The sequence below is a fragment of the Penicillium samsonianum genome, assembly GCF_028829775.1.
Source record: "Penicillium samsonianum strain IBT 33392 chromosome Unknown utg000008l_segment0_segment0, whole genome shotgun sequence".
Classification (NCBI taxonomy): Eukaryota; Fungi; Ascomycota; class Eurotiomycetes; order Eurotiales; family Aspergillaceae; genus Penicillium; species Penicillium samsonianum.
Window position 1 is genome coordinate 229694 of NW_026643266.1, and position 18906 is coordinate 248599.

Here is an 18906-nt window from a genome sequence, read left to right on the forward strand (position 1 = left end):
GTCTACAAGGATCAAGACCCGGAATTCTTTATCGGCAAGGGAGTAAAGATGGGCATTGCTCGACGTTTCGTAGAAGACATTCGGCGCTGGGTCGAGAACGTGAAGAAAGCAATCCCTATTTATGAAATAATATAGCAACAACCTGCGTAGACTTTGGAGCATATGAGCGTTCAGGAGTTTTATCGGATTATGTTGGAAATATTATATAGTGCACTTGGCCATGGTTGGAATTGGAATTTTAGTGGTTTTTCAAGTGTTAATCTATGTAATCGGATTGCCGTTCACTGTGCCCATGCCGTACTTGAAGCCCGGAGGAAAAAAAAAAAAACCCTCAACGCATCCAATATTACAGCATCTCTTTTCCGCACAACCAATAGATATTTATCGACGGACTTGAAATGAATGTCGATCATAGGTGGGGCTTAGTTGCACTAACAGCCTTCGGTATGTACCGTCTCAACGGCGCACGTAAGGTAACACCGAATGCGGGTTCAAAAGAGCGGGCACAATTCATGAAAACAAATGCCGAACTTCATTTTGAATGAAGGTCTAATCTGTAGGGCACCCTGTAGAGCTAGTTCATCTTTGGTCGTGATAACGGGTTACATCGCTAGTTAGTTCAGGAGGATGAAATGCCGGCGAGCTTGCAGTAAAATGAGTGCCGACCACATATCCTCTTTGTGCCATGTGGACTTTCCATCAGCGCTGGATCATCCGCAAGAAAGTGTACGTGGCCACGTCAAAGCAAAAGTACAGTACATTACGATCCCTCCTTTCTGCTTCTGCGCTGTTTGATCTTGCTCGAGTTTTCTTGTTCGGTATTCCGCTCCGTACAGCATGAGTTTCACTACTTTACAGCTTAGTATCGTAATTCATCCGAATTATCGACGCGATTCAAGTCGATGCCCCTAACCTGCCCCAAGCCGAGTTTTCTACCACAAGCAATTTACTGCTGATGACCACATTGCAGTCGCACGGCATGTGATATCCTCGTTCGCCTAGCGACAAAGTGAGTCAAACCAAATAACGGTGGGGTTACCGGTAAAGACGACCTTTGTCTCATTCCGGCGATGACAGAAGCTAACCCCGGCTTCGTTGCCCATCCACAGCTTTCGAGATTTTCACTGCTTCAAACAATATATCCTCAAGTCAAAGCAACCATACCGTATATCGCGAGCAAAATGAGCTTGGTGACGTCCTTTTCCGACTACATATTTTTCACATTCGTGTTTAGAATATGGCCTCCCACCGACTTCCGATCTCCCGACACTATTGCCTACGATGTTGTGTCCAAAATTCTCCTTGCAGATACACCCAGGGAGCTCCGCAAACAATTGCAGGAGGAACTAAGGGCTGTTGATTACAGCAAGGCTATGGCACAAGCTACTCTGCACTACCTGCAAGATGCCATCAAGGCCCGTACACAAATGTCCCGCGCCGCCGCCAATGCGCTGACAAAAGCGAAAGATGCCGCTGTCGACATTTCAGGAGAACATCCTGTATATGTCACACTGGTTGCATTGGGTGTGCTGGCAGTATTCGCTCCATGTGTACTGGAAGCCCTCGGGTTTGGCGGATTGGGCCCGATGAAAGGATCGTTTGCGGCTGTCTGGCATCGAACTTACGCTGCACATGTAGCCAAGAGAACATTGGCAATTTACTTGCATGAGATGAGAATGGCGGGTAAGATGACCTGACCCCTCATCTCTTGGAACTTCATTGTAGATAAAGTATTTAGTACGACATCACTGCGACTAGCCTAGTGAATTTTATAATATTTCCACAAAAGAAAGACTATGGCCCATAAAGAGACTACATCAATCGGCAGGTACGGTGGAATTGAAAAAGCAACTAACTTGACCACCTTGAAACATCCTAATCCATTTGCGGCGAATGGACCCATTTTCGGTAGATTTGTGCAAACGATGCAAACACGCGTGATCGTTGGTCCCCAGCCTCGCCGTCGCTATCTTGCCTTCGCAATCCTCTTCGATAGCTTGGTCTTCTTATGTCATGCACCATTAGAGATTCCTACGAAAAGTTGATTTGCCAACATTCATCTATTAAGACGCTGGGAGGCTATGCAGAGAGAGTATCGGTTTGAATCTTCCGCAAATGGTTGCCAGCAACAAATTAATGCTTCATCCCATTTCGCAACGGCCTCGGTCCCTAGAAAGCTTTGATGGACTTGACAATACACCTAAATAGTTACTGAGCACTCCATGAGTCTGGATCGATGTCTGCCTGCAACCCAGGATCTAGCAAAAGAAACAACCCACGCGACAACACACCAACAAATGAGATTTCGATCTCTTTGGCGGACTTGCAATTGAACCGACAGTTGCAGCCGATGCAATCGCACCCCGAAAATCTCGGATTCAAGCTACTGCCCGCATCTTATGAGTTGATTGAGACAGCTGACTTGGTGGTGTTGATTACAAGCATGGTCATGGAATTGATCAGTGTCAATGACAAGATACCCATCCTTCCAAATCAGCTGACTCGGTTTCACTCGCAATCTTCGCCACAGATCACTGTGCATGCTTACCTCTGTCGATTGACGGCACACGCTCATCTATCGCCTCCAATCCTCCTCAGCATGGTCTTTTATATTGACCTACTATGTGCTGCATACCCTGCATTTATTATGTCTAGCTTGACAATACACCGTTTTCTGATTGTTAGCGCAACAGTCGCCAGTAAAGGCCTCAGTGATTCTTTCTGGACCAACAAGACATACGCTCGGATAGGGGGTATCAGCTCCACAGAACTCGCCGTGCTAGAACTTGAATTCTTATTTCGAGTGAAATGGAGAATTATTCCCAAACCAGAGGCGCTAGGTGACTACTATCGGTGCCTGGTTGAGCGCTGTGACGGCTTTGGGATTGAAATTCCCTGCTGCGACAGCGGCTAACCTTCCCACAGAAACCCATACGCGACTCCGTTCACACTCGTCTCGAAATGATTTAAGCAGAAGACGTGCCAGGGTCAAAAAGACCTGAATAATAATTCCTACGTACTGCAGTCCCCCAAAGACTACACACTCCTCTACCTGTTTAAATCACGAACGACACGGCACAACCCAGCATGCTTAAATCCACACAGAGAACGACGAGGTACTTTGGTTAGTAGGAGGGGCAACACTGTGTTGCTTGGCTGTTCTGGGTACAGAGAGGATACAACTGGGCAAACTCCTGCGAGACACGGTCGGCCTTGTCAGAGAGATCTTACAAGGTAGCGTGAAATGGATTTGACAATCCGTGGGGCGCAGCATATAATGGAAGCGACGGAAGACTGGGTGGGCGGACTGCAGATACGACACTTTCTATATGGCTCGAGAGGACGGACGCGCGTGTCGGTCTGCTGAGAGAATAGGATTTTGAAGATGGCTATCGAGGATGGAGTCTTTAAGGCCGCTATGGAAGTAGGCTTAAGGTGCAAACTGGTATTGACTTGCTGAACTGGCTGTGCCCCGTGAAGGATGCGGATGAGGATCGAAGGGGATGCAAGGTAGAGGGTCTATGTAGGTAGACATGCTGCCACCTCTACAATGTATTATCAAGCGTGCCCAACTTAGTAATACAAATCAATACTTGTTGATGCAGCACTCCCAGGCAAACACACCCGGCAGCTGTATGACCGATTATCGTGGAAAGAAGCGAGAGTGTTGGCTCAACTCCGAACCGGCATGGCAAGACTCAATGGATATCTCTATCGAATCAACGTAGCAGACACGGACCAGTGTGCGTGTGGACAAGCGAGAGAGACCGTGGAGCACTTCCTATTTCGATGTCAAAAATGGACGGCGCACCGGACGGAACTACTACAATGTATCAACACCCACCGAGGAAATATATCCTTCTTCCTAGGAGGAAAGTCGCCTTCCGATGATCAGAAGTGGACGCCGAACTTAGAGGCGGTACGGGCCTCAATACGATTCGCCATCGCCACGGGCCGACTCGACGAACATAAACCACCCCCTTTCGCCGATCTAACCCACCAACCACCTCGTGTTACAGATGGTAGACGCGCTTCAACTGCCGAACATAGGATGTTGAACACTTGGAGAAGCGCCTTCAAGCCAGTCTACTAACGAAATTACTAACCCACGAGGATCCGCTGCGATACGGACATCTGAGATGACATATATTGCAAGGCTTTATGTATGGGCTCTGAGGAGACACAGTACTATATATATTAGTCATGTATAGATCAGAGATAGTTGCCCTTTCGGCTTAGCCGCCGGGCGTTAATAAATTGTGTGTGTGTGTACGAGATGATCCAAGAACCACTATAGTGTTACTTCCGTAGACTAATGAAAGGCGGGCAAGGGCGGAGCAGAGAGACTTCCTCTACCTTCGTATATGGAAGGTTACTCGGACTACAGCTTTGAACGCATCCCGATAAAATCAAGAGGTATTGGCCATGGCTATTCGGAAATTAGTTTAGCCGAGAGCTGGCGTGACTCTGAACAGCATTCAGAGTGCCACTAGTCCAAATCTGGCTGCTAGAGAAAAATAATGTTATTTGAGGGGTAATAATGAAAAGGACAATTTTTCAAGCTTTTAGGCAACCCAGTAGCGGCCAGTTTTGATTGAACTTTCTTGCATCTTTTTAGATCAGCTTATCGTGAGAGCAGAACTTTGGGGCATTTGTGCAGGGGTATTGAAAATGAGGCATACAGTGCGGCTGGTTCAACCTGAGGGTGTTCCAACAAGTTTCGATTGATGGTGAACAAAGTCATTTTTTGATCCGAAGAATCATCCCATCAACTCAACTTTTCTTTTTCTGCTGGGAAGCTTGATCGTGCCCATCAGCTTTGCCATCAAAGCCCGCCCAAAACTTGGGAATTCAATCAAAGACTACCACGATCACGCAAGCCCTTTGCCTATATATACCTCGCCCGACGTCGGGTCTTCTGACAATGCCTAGACAAATGACTATTCCTATCAATGGAAGCAGCTTTTTATCACCCACAGAGCCTATTTTTGACAAAGTATTCAACTATGCATGTATGTCTCTTGACCCTCTTATGAGCTTTGACAACTTTAGCCTCTAGATGCAAGAGCATGATCCTAGATACGTGACACATAAATTAGTACTTCGAGAACAGTGGCAGGGATTCCGCGGGGTTACTGTATAGAAACCTGATTCGGGAAGGAGCCGGCCGACTCTGATCAGAGTAAATACAAGCGCTAACCGCTTTAAGGTAGTATGTATACCTGAAATGTGAGGCCCGAGTCATTTTCCGGAAGAAAGCATTTTCCGAGAGCCGGGATCTGCTGGCAGAAAGCTGATCGGACCAGATCGTCAGCCGAGCTCTGACGCACTTGCGTCAAGGCATGACTTACCCTTTTCAACAAATCGATGGCCGACCACAGCTCTCCAAATTACAAAGATCTTTACCTTAAGGCAGAAGAAGGACCGAAGCAGGCGGAAGAACGCGAGAGGCAGGAAGCAGAAGGGAGACGGCAGGAAACAGAAAGGAGGCGACAAGCAGAAGAACGCAACCAACAGGCCTCTTTCACAGAGCTCTTGCAGCACTGCCATGACCTTCTCTCCGGCCAGTTGCGAGTCGAGACACCGTCTCGCTCAACCACTGGCAAAATACCCCTTCCGACCGGAAAAGACTGCCCAACTCGATTGGAACATTGGGCCGACTGCCCAGAGCAGCTGCTTCGTGTCTACAAGTCTGTCTGCCAGTATCTACATCGGAGTTAGGGCAGGCGCCACGCTTATTTTCGTCTCTACCGGAGTTAGAAGGACTTGGCCGTCGGTTTGCTCAAGTCCAGCCGGCCCATAGGTAAATAAACACAATTTGTACGACGATATGTGTAGGTTAGCCACGACAGCTGACTTAAGATTGGTTCACATTAGTTACATCGAATGGTATTTATAGAGATCAAAATACCTAAATGAGAAAGCGCCAAGTTGCTTTGCTACTCCAAAGTGGAGAAAGGAGAAGCATTCGCCCAATGAGATACTCTCAAACCAGTGGATTATTGAGCCAATCATAGTTACTATATGAGCAGCCCGTTTCAGTAACGACGAGGCAATTCTAGAAAAGTAGCCTATTGCCTCTTTGGACTAGCGGCACTCTGAATGCCATTTAGAATGGACGCTGAGAGTTCCTGACTTATTTCCTTCTTGGAGGGAAATGACTGAGCCGTCTTAATTCTGAATGTATTAGCAGAGAATTTACTGCACGAAAGATTCACGCTTCGATTATACGGGGTGACCCGGCTCGGAATGAACTCTAGGGCGCGACCATCGAGCATGTTGAAACAATCATTTCAAACACCGCTCTATCTTTTTACCCAGAGGGCGCTGTTTACAGTAGAATTCGAAAACAGTTTACCCCTCGGGACACACTGGCTTTCTTTCCCAGCGCCCCACGCAGATCGCGCTAGACTATATTCGGCCAGTCAAAGTCCCCACTATCGTTTCTTGATGTATTTCTGGTACATTTCAGATAAGATCAAAAATGGTACAAATACATTGGGGCTGGTATCCGCCACCCAAAGCTGAATATCGGCGGTAAATGCAATGCTCATTCCTCTAATTCCAGCTCCGGATACTGTGGGAGCTGATGTTGGCCTTACGGAAGGCTAAATGAGGAAAAGAATCGTCGGCAATTAGCGAGGATGTTATTTTTCTTGGGCGAAGGGATTTCATGTGGACATGCGTTTTCGTCCTTGACAGGTGAAGACCCGCACAACACTTTACCTCCTCGGTCCTAGCATCTCTGTACTGTCAGTACGCCCACCACGGCCACCCCTTTTTCTCTGTGTGTTTTATCGATTCTTTACTGTTCCACCGTGTAATACTTTACCACTAGCGAATATGTGGGTCACGTGTCAAGGACCAAAATGCATGTCCAATAGATAGTGGATATAGTATGCAGGTACTAGTACATACCTCGGCAACCGATCGGGCATCATGGTTCAGCTGGAGGGTCGATCGTTGTTGTTGTTGAATCCTGGACTTCATATCAAGGGTTTATCTAGGTTTTCTTCAGGTCGCTATTACTCAAGTTTTCTGAACTCCGTATGGGATAACCCTATCTAGTTACTAGGCAGGGCAAGTATTTGTCAATGCACATGTGGCGCCGCTGAACCTTGTGTGGCGCCAACAGCACTAATAAATACATGGAAACAAATCCTGAACTTTGGAAAAAAATCCCCCGTCCCATGTCAGGGTCTACATCTAATCATAAAAGTATAAAAGAGGGGCAAGCGGGAAAAGGGAAATGAACATCGAGGGGGTTGGTCGATCTATCGTGTTCCTGCAGACGATCGGCGGGTGCTATTGGTGATAGTCCCGAGCCGATCTATACTCCACTCCGAATCACATTGAAGATCAAGAGATCCGAGGAGGGGTAGGAAACAAACAAATGGACTATAAATGCCATGTTATTCAAGGGGTGGGCTCGATCTTCTTTCTCAAACATTCATTGTCATTCATTTTCTTTCTTTTCGTTCATTCATTCATTTATTAAGTCACTCATTTATCATGGCCATGCGCCTCAAAGGCATATTCGCCGTCTTGGGCATAGCGGCCACTACATCTGCCATTGGTCTTCACAAGGCGGTGGACGGTCTGCTACAAGTCACTCCTTCCTTTGGTGGCGATGATATAGCATTGCATCCTGGGTTGAACCCCAGCCACAATTCGCTTGACCTGGAGCATCTCTCTGCAGGCCTGGAGAAGGTCCTGCATTACAGCCAAGAGGGCCATCGTCGTAAGTCTAATGCGTTCCAAGAATACGAGCTCCTTATGTTAATTAAAGCTTCATAGCCGCTCTTCATGGCGCAAAACACGCTTCCCTTGAGGCGAAATTTGTCCGGCATACGGTTGTCTTAGATCAGTCCGATCATGTCAGTAGCGTTACCTGTGATGACAATGACATGCACATCTGCTTCAACAACCCCCTTGCAATGGCGACAGTTGAGGCCTCTTGGTTGATCCAAGGTGGAATCAACCTGGCAACTTACCATAAAGGCTGTGGGGATGAGAGCTCGGGGAAGCGTAGCTTTTTCCATGCGACTCAGCCCTCCATCAATCTAGCGGACATGTGCATTGTGGTGTCGGTTACTCCTATCCAGGAGTCAGATGCCCTGGACTCGGGTGTCATGACCTGGGGTACATACAAAGACCCACAGAAGAGAAAGAGATCCCCTACCAAGGGCCATGTTCGTGTCACCAAGCCAGCCTACTCTTTCAACGGAGGCAGACCCGATTCCCCAGCAGCGCGCAATGTGTCAGATAAATATGCTAGCAATGCCACTATGGATGTCGCGTTAAACCCTTGGGCATTGAAGAACTTTTTCAACAGCTCTGATATAGATACGACACATATGGGTGAGAAGATTGACCCCATGAACTTTGTGGATATGGAAGATCTTGAGGTCCCCGAGCCACCTACAAACATGACTGGCACAAACATGACTCGACGGTCAACCACGCGTCTTCGTACTGAGAGAACCAAGAGAACTATGACCGAAATCTCAAAACGCTCTTCAAACGAACTTTCTCGGCGAGATATTTTCTCTGATATTTTGGATGGACTCCGAGATCTAGGTCGGGTAAGAGACTTATTTTCCGCAGAGACATTTCGGAATGCAGGCTAATTGTCCTATTTTACTTTCTCAAAAGCGAATTGGAAATTTTTTCAGGGATGCATTCACCTTCATTAAAAAGGTTGGCGACGCGCTTATTGAGGTCGCAGTCATCACTGCAAAGCTGGTGCTAGTGCCTTTCGGTGTCCCATTTGACCACACATATCACAACGACATCAGGATCCATGAATACCTCAGGAGCAATGTTGGAGACCGGCCACCAGAAATATTCGGCATCAAAGATGGTTTTAAGCTCGCCAGCTCTGACAACTACTACAATCCAAACGAGTTCCACTGGACGGTACAGTGCGCGAAATGTGGTGTTCACGTCAACATCGACATAGATGGCCGGTTAGCATTCAGCATCAAAAATGGTATCACCGAAGGGAGTATCTCATTTGTCAACAACGATCCTTTGACCCTGGATGCTCAGTTTGGAATAAGCGCAGACGCCTCAGTGAGCGGATCCAAGGGTAAATCGAAGACTATCAAGTCAAAGAAGACAAAGGATCTAAAAAGCATTCCCTTCGGTGGCTTATCCATTCCGGGCATCCTCAATCTTGGCCCTCAGGTGACCTTCGGGGTAGCAGTCAGCCTTGAGGCTGCAGGTAAGGTCGAAATACTGGTTGGAGGCAGTGTGTCTATTGGAGCAGGACACGCCATTGCTAGCTTGAAAGGTAAAAATGAAGTCAAAGGATTTGAGCCAAAGTTCGATCCCGTATTTCGTGCAAAGGGTGAATTTTCCCTTACTGGTGATATTGGATTGCCGGTGGCGCTTGAAGTTGGACTCACTGTTCTTGATGGGAAGTTCAAGGAAACTGTTGGGCTGGTCAACACTCCGTCCGTCTATGTTAAGGCAACTGCAAATTTGGAACTCCAAGCACGTGAAGAAAGTATGGATCTCCAGACCCGCGAAGAGAGCACTTGTAAGAATGGTGTTCAATTGAAGGTTGGTGCGAAGAATCGCATCCACGTTGCGGGATTCGACGTTTTCGAATACGAGATCGCAAATATCCCAATTTTCGAAAAGGACCTTGGCTGTGTCAAGTAAGCTATTTCGTTCATATTACACCAGAGATTCAAACACTAATTTTTCGTAGCGCGGACGGATTCAATCCTGGAACTGAAAAACCAGCAAAGGGGCTTATCAAGAAGGTTACCGACGAGAGCGGCGACTCTGGAGCAGGAAAGCCCTACATTGCCGATGCCACTCGAAACTTTAAAAAGGTTGAAGGCGCTCAAGGCTTCAAGATCGTTATGGCCGCTGACAGTGGAAGTATTATGGTTACTGGAACCAACGGCGGTCTATACCTTGTTGGCAAAGACAAAGGATATGATGTCAGTGCACCATGGGGCACTCTTGACACCAAAGCAAAGCCACTGACACTTGATGTTTTTGGGCGAGTTCTGTCATACAAGCTTCTGAAGCCTTACGACAAGGGTGATTTGCTCGGCCAGCACGCTCCAATGCTGGCCGATCTGATGGTGTCAGATCCAAAGAGTGTTCCTGTGGGGTATAAAGCTACGTAAGTCATTCAATATATCCGCTTAACTATCATAGGAGAGAAACCGGGCTAACACTTCACAAAAACCAGGGCGATGAAAGAGTTGGAAACATCCCAATCTAGGAAGATATATGGCATACCCTTGGTATACGATAACGCTTTGAAGGCGGTCACCAAGCCCATTTACTATCCAACTGCTTGCAAAACTCCCCTAGGAACAATTATTATTGCGACTCGCGAAATCATCACCAAGGATGGGGACGTCCAGTCGATGTGGAGCCCTCAGTCAAGATTCGGACCGAAAATGGACCGTGAGCTCATGGACCATTACGGTCTTTACAGAAAGGAGTGCAAGACAATTCAGTTAATTGCAAACTAGGTCGGGCACATGCATGTATCTCAGCTAGTTATGTTGAATCTACACATGTTATTAATTATCTCAATATAATAATACATAATGAGACAGAATTAGCTATCGTATCACGATTTATTAATATAAGTTTATGGGTACAATATAAGGAAGTCAATATCCTACAAGGCGAAGACTTTGATTGCTACTGATTTAAACAATATAGCCTACTAGTAATGAGACTTAAAGTCCACGGCGCCATCTCCGGTGTGAATACGCCTGGTATCTTCCTTCTCCCCGCTCTCAATCTGCTCTTTCAATTTGTTCTGTCGGCGTAAGTAAAGCCCATGCACCAAAGCAACAATCTAGGACACTAGTCAACAAGGGAGGGAATGTACTACAGTTGTACTTAGTAAATAGGATGCAGGCCTGTGATATATGTGCCTAAGATGGATGACTAAGGATTTCGTGTATCTCCAAGGTTATTGGTTTCTCCTCTTCGATCAAAGTACTACCTTCTAGACAGGGACGCAGAATAGTGGCGGTTCTGAATGGGGGCGGTTTAGCGGCGGCTCGCTGTCCAGATTACGGGGGAAAGCCAGCTCTCCCTGGCGTCAAATGCTGTCATTTTCGGCGTCGATTTCAAGATCCTCATACTTCATGTGATGACTAGTCAAATGATAGATTCGAACATGTGACCTAGTACATAAAAAAACATACGACAAGCACCCGATCCATCCCTCTTTGCCCACTCCCAGCCAACATAGCAACCAATGTCGAAGAACACAGTGCATTTGGTGCAGGTTTAAACGAAGGCAGCATGGATTTGCTAGGCCTCAGTGCTTTCAGATCCGCTTTACACTCTGTATAAACGGTCGCAATCGCTTGTGTTTAGACCAGAAGCTCTCGACATCTTGCATCTCGCTCATCTAGCTGCGCTTTTGCGGATTTCTTCTAGACATCTCAAAACCGTGTCTGCCCATAGGGTAAACAGATCTATATGGACTAGTGGACTACGTGGGACGCCGATTACTGCAGAGCCCACTCTTCCACAAATATGGCAGTATATTTGCAGCTGCAAGGCTTGGTCCTGCTTGGTTTGGGCGGGACAGTAATTGCGGGACGATGTGTACGTCGGTCGTGAGAACGACTCTGAGCGGAGTAAAGAGAAACGCTAACCGCTTTCAGCTCATCGTGCCCCACATCAGTCCCTCTCATTCGCAATCCCTAACATAGCTACCCACCTGATGGCTTTTGGCTATCAGATCACTTGAAAAGATTTTTGAGACGTCTATTGCTGTGTGTCCTTAATTCTTTTTTTGTCATATTCTCGGTCCGCAACTTTAAATGTTACCAGTTCGGTACTAGCGTCACTCTGAAATACGGAGATAAAGACGCTAACCGAATTGAGGGGGGAAGTAAGATAGCTAAATTGTTCGCAGAGTCACAATGGTGATGAAGAAAAAAATGCAACGGTTATTTAAGAGTTGGCCGAATTTGCATTTTCAGCGATGCTTTCGACGATATCAAGTAAATAAACACTGAGCTGGTCTGGAACACGGCTTCAGCATGTCATTAACGATGAGAATTCTAGATTCTTTCACCAGAAGCGCGATAAAGCTCTGTCCGTGCTCCGGTCGTATGGAGTTGTCCGCGGCGATCGTGAGTGGCGCAATATGCTGTGGGATGACCTGAGTGGCCGTTTGTTTGTTATTGACCTGGAGGAAGTGCAATGGTTCAAGCGCCCTCCGGCTCTTGAACCAACCTCTGGCAATATGCGGCATGGTCATCGTGTTGGGGCAGGGAAAAGCAGAAAAAAGCTCCTATCCAGCTCAACTGGTGTCTGCACATGATGGCCCCCAGACCCATAGACCACCGCGTTAGTTGAAGTTGACGTCTACACCTTCAGATCACGTCATGCTCGTGGGCTCGGGGGAGAAAGTCCAGCATCGATGGAGCTGGCGCCTTGGCTCCGCCAGGAAATTCGCAGATCAAACAAAGAAATCAAAGCCTTGGGAATCATTCACGAAGATCTCCGGCGTGACAATATTCTTTGGAATAAAGAACTTGGCCGAGCATTAATCATCGATTTTCACCGCTCCACATTGAAATGTCAACCGACTTTGCAGCGATCATGAGCGGTAGAACGATAGCTATGTCAGCCAGAGACAGGAGATCCAAACGTCTTCGTGTGACATGAAATGTGTGCTTAATTATTGGGTTAGCAATTCAATTATGCATGATAACGTATGAAGAATTTCCTGCCCGCATGCGCGTAAATAAACCAGGACTTCGACCTCTATCAATTTTTGATGCCCACTTTTCCACTACACCTACATCGCCTCGAGAGAAACAGCCAGATGGCAATACATCATGGAGCTCACTGTCCGAGTCTCTTGATTTACCAATTACTGTATAGCGACTTCTAAAGATTATCAGAACAAGCTAATAGTTCCTAGACCTTGACTCGTTCGTCTTACGCACTTTATTTCCTATCAGAAATCCCAATTTACTAGTTCTTATTTCATGGGGAGCCGGAACAATCTCACACACATTCTGATCTCCTATAAACCCACTATTCACAGCGAATCACTTCACGATGTCCATATGCTCTTCTAAGAAAAGAAAGTACAAAAGAGAATCAGTCCCCTAGCGAAGCCTGGACAAATCTGCCATCTCCCTTCAAGCCAATACCATAGTGTCCTGCCGGAGCTTGTATACATCGCAACATTTGAATAATAATCAAACCGGAGGTCGTCGTTTGAATCGGTCTACCCCCTGGTCTCGCTCATTGCTCCAACGAGGACTGGCGCTTTGGCAAATCCTCTTAGGATGTGGTGATCCGGCCGTAGGATTTTGAGATCGCTTGTTGTTGACAATATTTTTTTCACTAGAGTTCATGGTTAGAAAACTTGTGTAAGACTCAGACTGTTGGCATAGCCGGGTGGGCGGAATAAAACCGCGGGTTAGGGAGTGGCTAGCCTGCTTACCTCTCGGTTAAAGAGAGCTCGCCTGGGTCAGATCTTTCCGATTTCGGGTCTCCAAGCCACGTTGAGACGCAGTGGGTATCTTGCGTTCCGCCAAATTCACTAACGACGCTGGAAGCGCTGGAATGGCCAATGCTGTGTCCGCTGTCGTTACCAACACGGACGATGTCTACCAAGTCTCCTATAAGCCCTTTGGCATATTTTCCCTCTTGCTGCGGCCTTGCCAAGAGGATAACCACCATAGAGACTATGTCATGTTCTTGCTGGTAGTCAGGTGCCATCACCTCTCGTCTTCCATGAGCGCATACACTCTCTTCGAGGTATGCCACTGTCCAATAGAGCCCCGGAAAAACCTCACGCCGGTCTGCGACAAGTTGGTTGATATGGCGAAGCCGGTCGCCGTTCAAATCTTGTTGTTGTTTCACAGGAGAACAGAGCGCTGCCCGGTCATAAACCATCTTGCCGAGCTTTCGCTGTTTAATCTGTAGTGGAATTCTCTCCACAAAACGCCAGTCTGGCTTGCTACGCAACAAAGAGTCCGCTCGGTAAAACATATATCCTTCAAATGTGTTGTCGGTTGGTGAAGGCATTGCGGGAAGTTCCCCCGAAGGTAGGGTCGGAGTAAAGGTTTGCGGTGGCATAAAGTAAATGGAAGCAATAGCGTTCTTTGGAGAGGCAGCAACGGAAGGGTATTATATATTCATGTCGTGGATAAACAGTTCCAGGGGCGACGCCACCAGTTTGCCCGGGTGTATAAGATGCTCAAGACTTAGGCCAAATTAGGAAAAGGTGGTTTGATCACTACCACGCCCATTTGGTGACCGCAATGTCCCGGTGGGTGAATACCCACATAGTTTTGCGGAGCAGTATCAGCTAGGACTGCCGTTTTGCTGTCGACTTATCATTTAAGCACATAGCTACGGCTTTCTGAATACTGTTCAAGGGCTTGAGGCATGCTCATGTGACAGGGTGCATAGCTAGCTCTCGCACTGCATTCAATGGAGGTAAGTATAGATGCTACGTTTGCAAAAGTGTGCGGATGGGCACATAGCATAAGAGCAATTACTTGACCATGATAAAAACAAGCGTATTTGGACAGAAAGGCAACCTAGTGTAGCTTTGTGCATAGATATATGGCAAGTACGTATTGTCTAATCTGTGAGATGTTCGTTTGCTTCCAAGATGGGCTCTCTTGAGAGACACAACTCTATGGCCAAATGGAGTAACACATCGTGTAGTTCTAGTAGAACAAGGTTCGGGCTGAATGCTTCGGATACCAAAACGACTACACGCCTCCGAAGTAAGTTACGCGCAGCCAAATAACGGGCAGAAAGTGGAAAGCTGCTTTAGATCGTGAGGGATCCCCCGAATTGACCTCCACCAGACCCGATGGAGCCTCTCACGAACCGCCTATTCTTCTGTGGGTAAGGGGCAAAAAGGTAACGAGAGATACAATTGTATAAACTAACGTGAAGTATCAAAAGAAAATGGAGGGGAGACAAAAGGACGTCCTTCAACATAAAGCATCAACGAGTTCCGGTAGGGTTGCCCTTGGTTGCAGCCAACTGTGTGGGGAATCCAGCGATTGGCACTTGGCATACCAATGGTCTCCTCCATCCCGCGAAAGTTCAATCATAAAATATTTGCTTTCGACGACCCGCCGTTTTATAATGTTGGCAATGCCCTGGGTCTTGACAAGATGCCCTAGTTGTAGGACAAGCCTGGTTAATATCCCCTCCTCTGTAATGGAAAATTCCTCATTTTGAAGCCAGCCCCTCATGATGACAGACATTTCTAAGAATGTAGACGTCGAGTATCCACCGAGGATCCATAGGCCCGCGTAGATCTCAGCAAGCCTAAGTTTGTCTCCACCTCGGTCAAGCGCATAAAGGCGTTGACAATCGTTTTGTACATTCCTCGAAATGAGTTTGTAAGAACATCCTCCTATCAGGGCCTGTCTGTTCGTACGCATTATTACCAAGTCTATCGCGTGTTAGCCTCTAGTTCTAATTTAACAAAGTCATAAAACGCTTCTTACCGCTAGGGACTCGATACAGACCCGGCCTGATCGAGCATATTTCTTCTTTCTTCGACTTCCGGGAAATTAAAAACTGCGTTCAAATAGTGCCCAAATGTGGTTGCACTTCTCAGATGTCTGGAGGGCCTCGTATACCCGATCAAGTGTAAGATGCGTAACAATGCTGCTTCCGGCGCACGCTTTCCATAATTCTTCGTCGACAGGCTCAAATGAAGGCAAACTGTCGGTATCGAATCTTATGACAAAGTCTGTAAGTTATCAGCTAATATAGCCTAGCCTAATAGGTATATTCTTTCTGACCATCTGGAGCGTCATATATTCCCGTTCTTATTTTTCTAAATTCTTGCAAGAATTCATCAGGGTCTGGATTTCCTTGGGTTAGCTTAATAATGATGCCGTGGTTTGAAGAGCGTACCGTGAGTAGCGAGTTCCATTTTTGTTGATCTGACGCTTGCCTTTCTCTAGGACATTGCTGGGAGAGGTCTTTATTTTTATATACTTAAATGGTACTTACCCTATTCACATCCTAGAAACGTTTGACATCCCATAATGGCCTTGACGAGCTGTTACGTTACAGGAATCGTTTTAAGTCCACGAGCTGATGTATGTGGCTTCCTAGGATACTGCTTAAAGCTCAAAAGCCCCTGCGACATGGTGTGCTTCGTTGGGGCTAGGAACAGAGTAAAACGCAAGGCCATTATTTGATGACCCCACTAATCGCCTACCGGCACCGATCTTGCCAAAATAGATAACCTCCAAACTGAAAGTATTTATAAGAATGTTAATTTACAATGATTTGATTCTTTTCTATACAGTGTTCGGCTAGTAACTAAGGACTTTGTTTGCTTTAGGTTAAAAGAGTAACGTCAAGCCAATTATATTCCTATACTGGGCCCTTATTATGTCATTGGTCAGCTGCTAATTACGCCTTTCTCCACCTTGGAATAGCGGTGACTACTGTCGTCGGAAAGGGATCAGGGACTGCCGAACGATCAATGATCTACCAAGTTATGTTTCATTTTGTTGGGAAAATCAGTTTAGCGAAGCCCCTCATGAGGGTAGAGGAATTTGCTGAAACGCAAGTAATGAAGAATGAAGCCATGGTTTTCCATTTCTCCCTGTCCACTCAAACTCGAAGAATAGAATATCTTGATACTTTTATTTATGAATTTGTATCAGGACTTACGAATTTGGCCACAAGCGTTAGCCATGTAACGTGTGATTATACCGCGAAAGATCTAGAGGCCCTGGCTATCGAAAATTAGATTACTGCAACAAGCCTGAGAATGAAGAAGAGCACTTACTGAAGACTCGATCCTTGACTAATGTTTGACAACATGATCACAGCCAGTTTTTTTGTTTTTCAAACGTGTAGTTGACCATTCAGGGGATAGGTGTTCCTCTTCCACGCAAATAATCCTGCCTTTGACAAATTCAATGTCTGGAGGGATGTCAGGAAGCTCAATAATTTCACAATCTGTTTTGTTGTCGGGTTTCATGGAGATGGCTTGGGGTCGGTTTGCTGGCAATTGAAGTGTGAGAAGGCAATATAAAGATTTACGCGTCTTAGGGTTACACGACCTTATTTATAGTACTATTTTGATGCTAGCGCTGATAACTTGGCATTTTGATGCTTCATCTTCCGAAGTGGGGCAGGACTTGATTACTTTCTTGCGACGGCCTTATGATAGTGAAGTGAGAATACTTCAAGATCGATACCGAAGCATTATGTGTGAAACGGCCCCTTCAAACTTCGACTTTTTATTGGTCCTAGATTGAGGTTTTTCTAGTGATCAGTGCAAGAGCAAACCATAAATCAAATTATATTTGCTTTGCTCAACAGTAACCGAGCTTTCTAAGGCGGTTACCAATTTCTCTAAGACAGCCATCATACCAGTCCGTCCAAAGTTTGCTCATCTCAACACCCAAAACCGTGCAGGCGCGCTGCCTTTTTACATACTCCTGTGAGTATTTTGAATGTAGACGTTGGTAGTAAAGAGCTTTCTTTGAGTCGAGATCTTCTGCTGGTTGTTGCGAAATAGTCGGATCATCGCTGCTCAGAGGAACGAAATCTAGAATCCCATATTTGCCCAAAACCCGTAAAATACCAGTCTCCAGTACCGCAAGCTCCACTAGGAATGCTTTCTTCGTGGTTCCATGGTCACCGTGGGCTTGATGCTGAGTGCCAAGCTCTTGAAGAGCAATGGCATCAAAAACCACGTCTTCAAGGCCCTTCTTTTTGATGTCTTCAATAGGTTCAAGACCTTTGGGAGAAAACCAAACTCGAACGGTCTTATTTGGTTAGAGCCTGATGTCAATGGGGAGGAAAGGGTAACCTACATGCAAGCGAATAGGTGCTGAGTCTCTGGCAGACTGAGGTGGTAGAAAAGGTAGACTGTTCTTTTGAAGTCATGGAAATATCTGCTTTCATAGATTCAGGCCTAGAATTTCGATTGGGATCTGAACCTCCGAACAAAACTGTCTCGCGCGAGCTGCCTGGGGAGGAGAAGAGGCGGGACATGCAGGTTGAAATTAAACAACGAACAGTTGGTAGGCTCAAACAGATCATAGCTCGCTGCCGTGAATTCGTGGTCGAAGTTTCAGAGGAGGGATAGGCCAGAGAAACAGTAATCTCTTTATCTCATGTCCACCGACTTGTCATTTCTTGTTCAGATGCCCCTAAGTTATCGCGAGAACAAAAATATGGCTCTGCGTTCAATACGAAAATACCATGTCGCAACAGACGCCTGGGAGTATCCATTAGACCACAGACCTTGCTGCCAAGATGCTGATCCCACATAATCATTCGCCAAGGCCTCCTCTTGGATGTCGATCCAGGACTCCCATGCATAAGAGCGTACACACCAGACCAATTAACTTCTGGTCTGAGAAAATTGTCTCAGCTCCTTTGAGAGGTCATAAGTCGGCTGGCCATTTTCTAGGCATTGAAATTGCCTTTTGGCTTCCATAATAGCGACACGGCTTTTTAAAACTTTAAATATGCCTCTGGATTCTTCTCGTAAACAAAGGCCTCCATCGTCGATAGCTATGATTTTTCGCTTCAATTTGGGAGTGCGCGCAGAAAGTATACATATGGGAGCCGTCGTAACCTTGTGAATAATCCCCGTCAGCAATTACGATTTATATTGCCAGCCCATCTCCCATTTATCAGCATCCACTACTGCACTCAAAGCGACGGCCATTGCTTTTTGGGGCGTAGTACCCGAGTTCATGCGATCAAGCATGCTCTGCTGCCGAGAGAACACGGTTGAAGCCCGATCGGGGTCTAGCAAACGCCACTGAACCAGACCTGGTAAAGATATCTCTGCCAACATTTACGACGGACTGTCGCGAGGGATTATCCGCGCAAGTGGTACTTTAGTTGACTTGTAATCGCACTAGGCATGCG

General features: G+C 46.5%; 7 protein-coding genes across 7 annotated transcripts; 4 read left to right on the top strand and 3 right to left on the bottom strand.

Annotated features, from left to right (window-relative positions):
* Positions 1 to 1181: 1181 nt before the first annotated feature.
* Positions 1182 to 1697, top strand: N7471_013032 (uncharacterized protein; the record flags this gene model as incomplete). Its single annotated transcript, XM_057285751.1, has 1 exon — positions 1182 to 1697. The coding sequence occupies one exon, from the start codon at positions 1182 to 1184 to the stop codon at positions 1695 to 1697; it is 516 nt and encodes a 171-aa protein (XP_057129744.1).
* A 539-nt stretch (positions 1698 to 2236) lies between these two features.
* N7471_013033 (cyclin family protein) lies at positions 2237 to 2914 on the top strand (the record flags this gene model as incomplete). Its single annotated transcript, XM_057285752.1, has 1 exon — positions 2237 to 2914. The coding sequence occupies one exon, from the start codon at positions 2237 to 2239 to the stop codon at positions 2912 to 2914; it is 678 nt and encodes a 225-aa protein (XP_057129745.1).
* A 2453-nt stretch (positions 2915 to 5367) lies between these two features.
* Positions 5368 to 5721, top strand: N7471_013034 (uncharacterized protein; the record flags this gene model as incomplete). The annotated part of the gene is made up of 1 exon (XM_057285753.1): positions 5368 to 5721. One exon carries the CDS (start codon positions 5368 to 5370, stop codon positions 5719 to 5721), a length of 354 nt encoding a protein of 117 aa, XP_057129746.1.
* A 1791-nt stretch (positions 5722 to 7512) lies between these two features.
* Positions 7513 to 10502, top strand: N7471_013035 (uncharacterized protein; the record flags this gene model as incomplete). Its single annotated transcript, XM_057285754.1, has 5 exons — positions 7513 to 7741; positions 7798 to 8585; positions 8701 to 9665; positions 9719 to 10144; positions 10214 to 10502. The coding sequence occupies 5 exons, from the start codon at positions 7513 to 7515 to the stop codon at positions 10500 to 10502; spliced, it is 2697 nt and encodes an 898-aa protein (XP_057129747.1).
* A 2712-nt stretch (positions 10503 to 13214) lies between these two features.
* On the bottom strand, positions 13215 to 14049 carry N7471_013036 (uncharacterized protein; the record flags this gene model as incomplete). The annotated part of the gene is made up of 2 exons (XM_057285755.1): positions 13215 to 13362; positions 13463 to 14049. The coding sequence occupies 2 exons, from the start codon at positions 14047 to 14049 to the stop codon at positions 13215 to 13217; spliced, it is 735 nt and encodes a 244-aa protein (XP_057129748.1).
* Positions 14050 to 15563: 1514 nt separating this feature from the next.
* Positions 15564 to 15931, bottom strand: N7471_013037 (uncharacterized protein; the record flags this gene model as incomplete). The annotated part of the gene is made up of 3 exons (XM_057285756.1): positions 15564 to 15745; positions 15798 to 15869; positions 15913 to 15931. The coding sequence occupies 3 exons, from the start codon at positions 15929 to 15931 to the stop codon at positions 15564 to 15566; spliced, it is 273 nt and encodes a 90-aa protein (XP_057129749.1).
* Positions 15932 to 17333: 1402 nt separating this feature from the next.
* On the bottom strand, positions 17334 to 18018 carry N7471_013038 (uncharacterized protein; the record flags this gene model as incomplete). Its single annotated transcript, XM_057285757.1, has 2 exons — positions 17334 to 17779; positions 17838 to 18018. The coding sequence occupies 2 exons, from the start codon at positions 18016 to 18018 to the stop codon at positions 17334 to 17336; spliced, it is 627 nt and encodes a 208-aa protein (XP_057129750.1).
* Between the last annotated feature and the right edge of the window lie 888 nt (positions 18019 to 18906).